The sequence below is a fragment of the Aquarana catesbeiana genome, linkage group LG01 (genome assembly GCF_042186555.1).
Source record: "Aquarana catesbeiana isolate 2022-GZ linkage group LG01, ASM4218655v1, whole genome shotgun sequence".
Taxonomy (NCBI): domain Eukaryota; kingdom Metazoa; phylum Chordata; class Amphibia; order Anura; family Ranidae; genus Aquarana; species Aquarana catesbeiana.
The window spans coordinates 334099418-334111889 of record NC_133324.1 but is presented as its reverse complement, the minus strand read 5'-3'; the positions used below and the strand labels follow the sequence as shown (position 1 = coordinate 334111889).

Sequence of the window (12472 nt, the reverse complement as noted above, 5' to 3'; positions counted from 1 at the left end):
ATCATGTGAAGGGGGAAAAAAAGGGGGGGGGGAAGGGGGGGGGGGAAGAGGGGCGGGGGAAAAGCTTGGTGACTACTTTCTCCAGCAATCTAGGGAAAAAAAAGACTACAGAAGGTACAATTGGAAAGCCCACTTTAGTTATAAACCACACACAAGATGTTGTTTCCAGAACACCAACTTCTGCAAGCAGGGTTTTTTTTTTTAAGCAGGATAGTACAATACAGCTAAACCTAGATGAAAAACATATACCATCAGCAGGTACACTGTGTTCCTTGAATGCTTCTTAGAACGTTTAATTTAGAATACAGCACTTTACCAAATAAGTACAATGCCATACATTTGTATTTACAATTGTAAAACAAGTCTTTTTACAAAAAGTGATAAAGTCCTTTTTATTGGGACTGCATAGATCTCAAATGCCTATGCATTTCTGATCCAAATTATTTTGCTCATTCATGTAGTAAGAGCAGTTCATCACAGTCTTTGGTTTTGAGATCACTCCATCAGGATACTGTTGCTTAAATCGAGCCACAACATCAGGATCTAGTAAATGAATCCCATCCAACTGGTTTCCTAATGTTATCCTAAAAAAAAAAAAAAAAAAAAAAAAAAAAAAAAAAAAAAAAAGCGAGTGGTCAGTAAAGCTACAGAGCAACATGTGAAACATTGTTACATTAAAATCTTATACAGTTATATTTGTCAGTAGTACAAACAAAAGGCTTTTTTAATCACTTGCTTACTGGGCACTTAAACCCCCCTCCTGCCCAGACCAATTATCATCTTTCAGCGCTGACGCACTTTGAATGACAATTGCGCGGTCATACAACACTGTACCCAAATGAAATTTTATTCATTTTTTCCCACAAATAGAGCTTTCTTTTGGTGGTATTTAATCACAGCTGGGATTTTAATTTTTTGCTAAACAAACAAAAAAAGATGGAAAATTTTGCAAAAAAAAAAAAATCATGTTTCATAGTTTGTTATAAAATTTTGCAAAGAGGTAATTTTTCTCCTTCATTGATATGTGCTGATGAGGCGGCACTGGTGGGCACTGATAGGCTGCACTGATGGGCATGGTCAGGCACAGTTAAGGCGGCACTGATAGGCACAGTTAAGGCGGCACTGATAGGCACAGATAAGGCGGCACTGATGGGCACAGATAAGGCGGCACTGATAGGTGGCACTGATGGGCACTGATAGGTACCACTGATGGGTGGCACTGATGTGCAGCACTGTTGTTGTGGAACTGATTGTGGGCACTGATGGGTGGCACTGTGGGCGCTGATGGGTGACACTGGTGGGCATTGGAAGGCGGCACTGCTGCCTATTGCTAGGTGTCACTGGCAGGGGGCACAGATGATCGCCGTGAGGGAGGGACTGCCGGTGATCGGCTTTTTTTTTCCTCCTCACGCTGTCAGCGGGAGGAGAAAAAATATCCGATTACCGTCTCTGTTTACATCACATGATCAGCTGTCATTGGCTGACAGCTGATCATGTGGTAAGGGGTCGGGACCAACCCCTTACTCCGATCTGTGATCAGGCGAGTCTCATAGACTCGCTAATCACCGAGCGCGCCCTGCAGGGGGAGCGCAGGCCACTCATGCATGGGACGACGTCAATAGACGTCATCCCAGCAATGTAGGTGCACGCTGTTGCCGTCATTCGGCAATAGCGCAGATCTGAAGAGGTTAATTAAGAGTATAGAAGTCTATCCTGAATACTTTAAGTGAAAATTAGGCATGTTTTCTAAAATTTCTTGAAGTATTTTCTCACTTTTGCAGTCAAATTTGAGAAAACCCCACTATATGTTTGTTATGCATTTTCATTGACACAGCATGCCTAAAAAAAAAATTCTTGCCTTTTAGAGGTTTCTCAGGAGGAGTTATCATGGCTGACTGCTAGGTTTTTTGAACAATAACCTGATCCAAGTCTGTCCTCACTAACATACAATGCAAGAAGCTCAACCTCTGCACCTTTAAACCTTTGTTAGGACAAACCGTGTTCAAATCTGATTACATTTGATACTTGCACAGTACAGGCAGGGTTAATTATGGCAAACATAGCTGCCCAGCCCCCTCATGAACAAAGAAAAGTAGAATATTTCCTTGCTGGAGGGTCCAGAAGATATATAATTATTTTTTTTATTTGATAAGTTATGCTACGTGGATAGGGACATGTAACAAAGTAGGTGTCATCCCAATTTGGCTGCAAAAGTGGAAATACATTATCACTACAACCCATGAGACTTTACCACTTAAGGTCCGCCCTGTAGAAGATTTATGGCTACAAGGCAGCACCATCTGCATATATATATATATATATATATATATATATATATATATATATACACACACACACACACACACACACGAGATCTGGTTCTTTCAGGTAGTGGGCGCAGCTTGCTCCTGCTGTGATGATTATACACAGCATGAGCTGAGCGGCAGGTACCACAGACTTGATGTTCACCGGCACCCGCCGATCCCTCAGTATACAGGTAGAATGGCAGCCTGCTCATATAAACAGGGTAGTTTGCCGTTCTGTCAGTAGGGAAGACATGGATCCTGTGTTCCTGCAAAGCAGGGACATGCATCCATGCCTTCCCCTTGTGAAAGCACCTCCCATAGTACACAGAAACACAGGCTAGGAACACAGTTAACCCCTTTTATTGCCCCTGATGTTAATCCCTTTCCAGCCAGTGTCATCAGTACAGTGACAGTGCAATATTTTTTTAGCACTGATCACTATATTAGTGTCACTGCTCCCCAAAAAGTGTCAACAGTGTCTGCTAGTGTCCAAATGTCCGCCCGAAATATCGTAGTCCCACTATAAGTCGCTGATCACCGCCATTACTAGTAACAAAAAAAAGATAATAAAAAAATTTTAAAATAAATAAAAATATCCCATAGTTTGTGAACGTTATAACTTTTGCGCAAACCAATCAATATTCACTTATTGAGATTTTTTTTACCAAAAATATGTGGCAGAATACATATTGGTCTAAATTAAATGAAGAAATTCGATTTTTTTTCAATGTTGTTATTGGATATATTTTATAGCAGAAAGTTTTTTTTTTTTTTTGCGCTATAAAACAAACAAAACAAAACAAAAAAAAAATCGCAGGAGGTGATCAAATATAAAAAGAAAGCTCTATTTGTGGGGAAATAAAAAAAAAGTACATACATTTTATTTGGGTACAGTGTCACACGACTGCGCAATTGTCAGTTAAAGCAACACAGTGGCATATTGCAAAAAAAATGGCCTGGTCATGAAGGGGGGGGGGGGGGGTGTTAAATCTTCCGGAGGTGAACTGGTGAATAAAACCATACAGAGAGCCCTCATAGTCTCAGTGGGCTCAATTCACAAAGAGTTAGACCCTATACACACTATTAGATTTTCTGCAGATTTTTGTCTTCAGATTTACCAAAATCATATATTAGGAGGTCAAACCTTAAGAGTTTCAATTTGTATGCAATTAGGCAGGCCCTTGTACTACATAGTTTTGGTAAATCTGAAGACAAAATCTGCAGAAAATCTAATAGTGTGTATGGGACTTTAGTTTACTCTTAAAATCTGATTTTTCCAAACTTTTTTTTTCAATTCACAAAAAAAGCTACTAAAATAAAGCATGAGTTATTTTATCAAAATGTGAGGTATTTTACTAATGCGATATATTTAGTGGAATGTATACAGTGTAGAAGGATTATTACCCGTCAGTTTTTATTAGAGGTAAAATGGTTTAAACCGTAGAAATATGCCAACTCACAAAGACCCCTTTCACACTGCCAGCGGGCAGCGTTAGCGCTAAAGCGACACTAGTTTTAGCTTTTAACCCCCGCTAGCGGCAGAAGAAAGGGTTAAATGCGCTCGAAAAGCGCTGCTGCCGAAGCGCTTTGGCAGCAGTGCCCATTCATTTCAATGGGCAGGGGCGGTGGAGGAGCGGTGTATACGCCGCTCCAAAGATGCTACTTGCAGGACTTTTTCTAACAGGCACTCGGGCTTTCACACTGGGGCTGCAGGAGAGGCGATTTTTAGGTGCTATTTTTAGCCCTTTAGCGCCTGAAAAATTCCTCAGTGTGAAAGGGGTCTAAGTGAGTGGGGTCCCTGCAGCAGCTGTAGTAATATGAAAGAGAAAATATTACTGGAATACCAGTCAAAGGGAAAATTCTTTCACAGGACACATGTGGCGTATCAAAAACAACCAATTTAAATTCAGTAAATACAAAAGATCTGGATAAATGTCAAATACTGTATGAAATTAGTTTTAAAAATCACACACATACAATGTATTGTCAAAAGTATTGGGACTCCTGCCTTTACACACATGAACTTTATTGGCATCCCAGTCTTATTCTGTAGCGTTCAATATTGAATTGGCCCAACCTTTGCAGCTATAACAGCTTCAACTCTTCTGGGAAGGCTGTCCACAAGGTTTAGGAGTGTGTCTATGGGAATGTTTGACCATTCTTCCAGAAGAGCATTTGTGAGGTCAGGCAATGATGTGGACGAAAAGGCCTGGCTCGCAGTCTCCGCTCTAATTCATCCCAAAGGTGTTCTATCGGATTGAGGTCAGGACTGTGCAGGCCAGTCAAGTTCCTCCAACCCAAACTCACTCACCCATGTTTTTATGGACCTTGCTTTGTGCACTGGTGCGCAGTCATGTTGAAACAGGAAGGTGCCATCTCCAAACTGTTCCCACAAAGTTGGGAGCATGAAATTGTCCAAAATGTCTTGGTAAGCTGATGCCTTAAGTGTCCCCCTTCACTGGAACTAAGGGTCCAAGCCCAACCCCTGAAAAACAACCCCACACCATAATCCCCCTCCACCAAATGATTTGGACCAGTGCACAAAGACAACAGGCTGATCCTCTAAAGGCAGAGTAGAATGCATGGCATCAATAAGACCCGACGTGACTACCTGTAATTCTGAGGTGATGGCAAGAGACTGTGGTGCCTCAAAAAATCAGTCAGAAAAATCTGATGGTACTCTGAGTTGGAGATGCTAACAGGAACCAGTGGCCCAACCTGATGTAAGGCCTTTGCAGGGTCAGACATAGACTCTGCAGAGAATCACACAAAAGTGCATTTAGAGCCTCTGTGGTCAATGTGTGCAAAGAGTTGAGTGTACGTGGTCAAAAAGTCCTGAGTGGATGTGGAAGTATCTAGAACAGGGTAGGGGACTTGTTCCCCTGACTGACCTGAGGAAGACTAAGATGAAGAAAATCCTTAATTACAGGGATATCAGGTTCCAGATTACAAGGGCTTGTTCCCTTGTAATGGATGTAGAGTAGTTCTCAAAACCACTATAGGAAAAACAGACTGGGGTCAACTGTAGGCCTCAGTTACTCAAAAACCCTGATGGCAAGGCAGCTGGAGGTGACCAGGTCATTGTAAATAGGTAATAGGGAAAAAAAAAAAAAAAGGAGTTCCAAGAGGTGCTTGCAAGCAGGAGCAGCAGCAAGATAGTCCTTCTTCATTGCTCAATGGCAGCAAAAATTAAAGCAGAAAAGCACCCAGTAATGCTAATAGCAAGGTAGCTCCTGGTGCTTCAGCCCAAACAGCCTTACTTAACAGAGTTAATTTAGAGACAGGACAAAAGCATAGAGGCAATGCCACAGCTATGGAATTGGAGAGCACTCCACAACTAGCTTTTTACCAGCGTACTAAGGTCTAGAAAGCACAAATGGAACCCAGTATTCAAAGGTCACATTCTAGGCTAGCCCCACAGCTTCCAGTTCAGCAGGTTTTGGGTACTGCACTCCAATATCATGCTGAGGAAAAGCTGATGTCGATAGTTGCTATGTAGAGACCAGCTCAAGCTGCTATGAAGTGAAGAAGCTTGAAGTCTATTGACAAAGAATTTAAGTATAAAAGCAAAAAAAAAAAAAAAGAAAAAAGAAGAATAGGTTATCAAAGATTTGCACTCCATCCAGCCAGTGACGTTAGTGCTTAGTCCTCAGCATCAAGCCCTTACTTTAGTGAAACCAGAAAAATTTGAAAGGTGTCTAGCAGTGCAGATAGCCAAGTCGCTCCCAATGCGGTAGAAAGACAGGCCTTACTCGCAAAATGGGTTTTAGAAACAGGGTCTTGCTCTGGGGCCGTGCCATGGCTTCGGACCTGGAGAGCGCTCCATGGTCTTAAAAGCACCACCATGCAGAGCCCAGTGCCCAAATGTCACACTCCAGGATAGCCCTGTAATCCAGTTCAGCTGGGTTTGGGTAACGCCTTCAAAGCCAGGACAGGTACAAACCAGCTCACGCATTTACTTCACTTCATTGAAGAAGTCAATGAAAGAGGAAAAAAATAAAAAGGCAAACAAAATGAGCAAAAACAGCAGAGCTAGAAATAAGACGTCCATCTTCTTAAGACCCTAGCAAAAAACTAAAGCATGAGGGGTATATCGGGGGGCTGGGTTACATTTTTTTTCTGTCTGCTAGTGTCCAATCCTCCTGTAGTATAACCTGACAGTATGCATATTTCTGTGTTCTTCAATAGAAAACAAAGAAATGGAAATTTATGAAAACCTGATATGCCTTCTGAATGATTTGCGATGACTTTTTCTGCTAAGACAAAAAAGTAGAGAGCTCTATGGAACTGCGTTACACTAAAGTAATGATCAAGTAGCCTTGGAGATAGTAACTCATAGAAAACAAGAGAATTGGAGATATAACCAGAATGCCAGTCATTACAGTGTGGTGATTTGTGAAAGTTGGTACCAACCAATTTGGCTGCACATTATGGGGTCGTCCAAAGAGCTCAATCTTGCGTGTTCCAGGTGAGAGACGCTCAATCATGCCATAAATCTCATCAGGTTTGTGGCTTGTAGAACGAACCTATAAGATTTAAAATACATTTCTCGTTTAATCAAATGCGTCAAGATTTATTTTCATAAATTAAAGCAAACTTGTTACCCTAGGAGGCATGAGGGGTTGATATTGTTTAACCTGCCTCCAAATACTACATCCCTGGATGTCTGTGGCTTCAGTACTTACTAAATTACTGAACTGGCATAATCATGCTGATTAGGACTTATGACTTCACTCTGACTTTTCTAATCTGCATGGTCAATGTCTTTAACCACATCCCCATTCTGACTGGACGTCATATGACGTCCTTCAGAACATGCTGCTCGTGCGCGCCCCCCTGGTGGCGTGCAGCGCGGCGATCGACAGTAAAGAGCCTTTGACGTAGGCACTTTACCATGTGTCAGCTGTGTCCAATCACAGCTGATCACAGTAACTAGGAAGTGCGAGTTATCAGCATTCCTCTACTCATGCGCTGTCAGCGTGAGAACCGATAAGCAGCTTTCCTGACAAAGGAGATCTGCACTGATAATGCAATGATTATCAGTGCAGCCCCATCTGCGATGCCCAGCAGTGCTGCCTTTTAGTGTCCATCAGTGGCTCCTCATCAGCACTACCCATAAAGGCTGCCCATCAGTGCTGAACATCAGTGCTGCATATCAGTGCCCATCAGTGATGCCTGTCAGTGGCTCATCAGTGATGCCTGTCAGTGGTTCATCAGTGCTGCCCATCAGTGTCGTCTATCAATGCCCATAAAGGCTGCCCATCAGTGCCGCCTCAGCACACTTAAAATGAAGAAATTAATAAGAACTTACATATTTACAAAATTTTATAGTAGAAACAAAGAAAAAACTTTTTTTTTTTTTTTCAAAATTTGTTTTGTTCCATTTGTTTAGCAAAAAAAACAAAACACAGTGGCGATTAAATACCACCAAAAGAAAGCTCCATCTCTCTAAAAAAAAATGACAAAATACTTTGTTTGGATACAGTGTTGCTTGACCGTGCAATTGTCATTCAAAGTGTGATAGTGCTGATGCTAAAAATTGGCCTGGGCAGCAAGGGGGTGAAAGTGCCTGGTACTAAAAGTGGTTAAAGGAGAAGTGGGAGAAACTATAAAAAAAATAAAAAAATAAACCACAAACAAGCACATACTCCTCACCTATATGACTGTCCCTCTCAGACTCTAAACCTGATAACTGAGCTATCACATGACCACTGATCGCTCAGTTCTCCGGTCCCCTCTAAGCACAGAGCAGCGACTGTCAGTCACCGGTCTCTGCTCTGACCCTTCATTGCTCACTGAAGTGTTGGGCAGGAGCGGCTGGCTTAGGCATCTGGGTGGATCCTGACATTATTTTCAAGAGACATCCAGAGACTGGAGCGGCTTGGTGATGCCAGCCAACAACGGGCTTTAGCCTGCTGTCAGCTGATTTGGTGTGCACAAATAAGCGCATTCCCACGAGAGACATAAGACCAAAAGAGATACTAAAGCCAGGCACAATCAGGCAAGTAGAATGTTCAGGAGAAAAGCAATGGCCAACCCCTTATTTTTCTCAATACATTTTTTATTCAAACATTTGTTCACTTAAAAACCTTGCACGACAGTAGCAATCCATTGGTTATGGGAAAAGAGCAGAAACCGTCACCAGAAAGTAGTCAGAAAATGGTGATCGGATGTCTGTTCATGTCCCTGCTCATGCTTTCATGTTTATTATGTTTACTATGGAGTCTGATGTCTATGGGCATCTTAAAATGTCTACACAACAGAAAAAACTCTGTGTACCTCAGCCACAATTACATCACAGTCAAGACCCCGGTTAAATCCTTGTGGGTTTCCTTTCACACCAACCTGAAATGTAAAAACAGAAGAAACATCAGAAGTGCTCATCCCAGTAGGTATACCTCCCTAAAGCCCCCAAAATACTGTCTTAAAGAGTTAGATCACCTTTTAACAAAAAAAGAAAAGTTGAACTGGAAGCATCCTCCCCACCCCCCTCATCTGCATGTACCTTAAATGCTCCCCATCTTTCACTACCCTCTCCAGCCAGTACAATAGTATGGCAATGGCCAGCCTATGCATTTACATTATCCTGCATGCATTGCACAGCAATATTTCCTAGACTGGGAGATCAGAATTCCTGGGTAAAAAAAAGATAATTCTTGCAGTTTTGATCAAAAATAGGGTTACATTATAAAAGATTGAATACTTTTTGGTCTGTAATATACTGTAGTCCTGGTCTTCAGTCTCTATGGCTGGGATAAACAGAAGAGTGATAGTGTTTCAGCTGGGGATGATTTATGAGTGCAGAGCTTGGATTCAGTGAAGAAAGCCAATGAGAGGGGCCCATGTGTAAGTGAACAGGTACAAAATAAAAAGGTACAGAGTTCCCATTTGAAGCTGCAACAGACAGAACAATGCTCCGTCTCTCTCTGAATTAAGATGTTCCCAAATTAGGCTGTAACGAACCCTACAATTTTTTGTAAATAGGTTTAACTAGTACATAGTATTAATAGCTGAAAATGCCCAAATGAGCCAGACACCATCTGTAACTTTAGACTGGCAAAAGGGTTCTTGGGATTCACACACACAGCCTAGCAAATACATTTGAAAAACAAATAAATCTGTGCAAACTGATAAACATAGATTGGATTTCCGACGGACATGTCATCTCTGAATATTGGTCGGTAAAGAAAAAAAAAAAAAAAAAAAAAAGCGCCTTTGCCAGAGATACCTGAATCTGCACATGGGAAAATGAAGAAAGTTTCCCATGATTATATTTACTTTTATTCTAGTTTATTAAATGCAGATGATACTTATATGGGTGTATCTGAATGTAATAAACAGATTTAAAAAATAAGTTCTTGCTACTATGAAAAGAGTACATATATGTCATCAGTTAACAAAACAATTACCAAGCAGTGCTCTTTGCCATGATTAAGCCAATGCCCAGTGCGTCCAGTTCGGATAATTCTTTGTAACTGGTTCGTTTTTACCCAGATTATCTCATCCACTCTCTCGTATCTGTAGATAGGTAATCCAATTAAAACTCTGGTTAGAAAAGAGCATCTATCAGTCACAAGTGGAAAAACTGACAGTACCATACACTTACCCCCACAGCTTCAAGCATTCTCGACCCAGTTCCATAGCTCTATAAAATGAAAAAAAAAAAAGTTAGAAATGTATTCATACAAAATAAATATACACAATGATAGTGACAGGAACCTTGTGGAAGAAGACACCTTGCCCACATCCCTATAAGACTACACAATGGGAAATTTCCTCTGATGGGACTTTATAAGGCAAGAGTCTTCAAACAATGATATATCAAAAAATTATATAATTTTATTATCAAAAGTTAAAACATGACAAGGATAAAAGAGGTGGATGCCAGCAAATTCAGATGGTGGTAACAACAAGAGTATACATATCTGTTTGCAATAATGCAATTAACCCCACACAGACTGTTTCAGCAGGGGGCTGAGAACAGAGGTCCAACGCGTTTCAAGGTTATAAGTGTTGAGACCTCTTCTTCAGGGGCTACACGTCTGTCTGCAATATCTAAATTCATGACATAAAAAAAGCATACTGAATAGACAAGTTAGTGCTCCCGATCTGCATATTTGTTCTGTTTAGCAAATGAAGCTACTGACAGACAAGGTAATTGGAATTTTGAGGAGGGGTCAGCAGTAGCATACTACATCTGCTTTTCAATAAATAAGTTGCGCTAGTTTCTAAACAATGTGATTGAATGAGTAAAAAATAACAAGTAACAAATAAAGTCCATCCAGTGTAGTGACATCAATGTGAAATGAGGAATGATGCATCCAAGGAATGTGATATAAAAGAGAGCCGACTTTCACCACTAGACACACTGCCGCCTACCAACTTTCTATGATCTCCTATTACGGGAGTTCACAAGCACTTTCCCCTTAATACCCAGCCCCAGGGTCTTTGTTAAAGACAGCAACAGTCTCAGCCACAGCGTCTTCAAAGGTTTCCACCACTCGACTAGGACACATAGGCAGATGTAGTATGCTACTGCTGACCTTCTGAAACAGACTGTTGCTGTGTTTAAACAAAGACCCTGGCTGGGTTTCTAAGACTAAAGCGCTTGTGAACTCCTGTAATAGGAGATCATAGAAAGTTGGTAGGCGGCAGTGTGTCTAGTGGTGGAAGTCATCAGTGTTAATTTTGGCAGCGAATTTCGATTTCATTTCAGTCTTATGCCCTGTACACGCGGTCGGACATTGATCGGACATTTCGATAACAAAATCCATGGATTTTTTCCGACGGATGTTGGCTCAAACTTGTTTTGCATACACGCGGTCACACAAAGTTGACGGAAAATCCGATCGTTCTGAACGCCGTGACGTAAAACACGTACGTCGGGACTATAAACGGGGTAATAGCCAATAGCTTTCGTCTCTTAATTTATTCTGAGCATGCGTGGCACTTTGTGCGTCGGAATGGTCCACACATGGTCGGAATTTACGCAAACGGATTTTGTTGTCGGAAAATTTTATAGCAAGCTCTCAAACTTTGTGTGTCGGAAATTACGATGGAAAAAGTCAGATGGAGCCCACACACGGTCGGAATTTCCGATAACAAGCTCTGATCGCACATATTCCGTCGGAAAGTCCGACCGTGTGTACAGGGCATTAGTCTTAGGACTAAAATGGTATTTTAGTTTTAGTCCCATTTTAGTCTTCTGCAATTGTTTGAGTTTTCGTCGTATTTAGTCAACTAAATCTCCAGTAAATTTTAGTCGACTATAATCTCTAATACATTTTAGTCGTCTAAAATCTATTGGGTGTAAATAAATTGTAATGCATTAACATTTAACATTTCTCTACAATTTCCAAATTCATATACTGCTGGAGTGAAAAATCTAATATGTTATTATTTTATTGAGGTATGAACATGCACTACAGACCAGTGTTAAATTTGAAGTCAGACTTCAATTTAGTTTTAGTCTTAGTCTTTTGACTAAAATGGCATTTTAGTTTTAGTCCCATTTTAGTCTTTTGACTAAAATTTCATTTTAGTTTTAGTTGCATTTTAGTCATTTCAATTGCTTTAGTCGTATTTTAGTCGACTAAAATAGTATTCATTTAGTCGACTAAATTAACACTGGAAATCATCTATCTCTTTTATATCACATTCCCTGGGTACATCGTTCCTCATTTCACATTGATGTTACTACACTGGATGGACTTTATTTGTTCTTACTTGTTACTTTTTACTCAATCACATTGTTTAACCAGTTGCCGACCGCCGCACGACGATGTGCGTCGACAGAGCGGCACGGGCAGGCAAAAGGACTTACAGGTACGTCCTTGCCTGCCCGCGGGTGGGGGGTCCAATCGGACCCCCCCCCGGTGCCTGCGGCGGTCGGCAAATCTCCCCCGGCGATCAGTGGTGAGGGGGAGGCCATCCATTCATGGCTCCCCCCCTCGCGATCGCTCCCAGCCAATGGGATCATTTCCCTGCCTCTGTATTGTACACAGAGGCAGAGGAAATGATGTCATCTCTCCTCGGCTCGGTATTTTCCGTTCCGGGCCGAGGAGAGAAGACTGTAATGTGAGTGCACCAACACACACACACACACACACACACACACACACACACACACACAGTAGAACATGCCAGGCACACAAAACACCCCGATC

General features: G+C 41.4%; 1 protein-coding gene across 1 annotated transcript in view; it reads right to left on the bottom strand.

Annotated features, from left to right (window-relative positions):
• Positions 1–268: 268 nt before the first annotated feature.
• METTL3 (methyltransferase 3, N6-adenosine-methyltransferase complex catalytic subunit) overlaps positions 269–12472 on the bottom strand; it is a 30691-nt gene continuing 18487 nt past the window's right edge. The window contains exons 7-11 of the mRNA XM_073631520.1: positions 9913–9951; positions 9716–9824; positions 8586–8651; positions 6720–6832; positions 269–584 (exon numbers count right to left, since the gene is read on the bottom strand). Coding sequence (XP_073487621.1) covers positions 413–584; positions 6720–6832; positions 8586–8651; positions 9716–9824; positions 9913–9951 — 499 coding nt within the window. The 3' untranslated portion in view covers positions 269–412. The remainder of the gene's footprint in view (positions 585–6719; positions 6833–8585; positions 8652–9715; positions 9825–9912; positions 9952–12472) is intronic.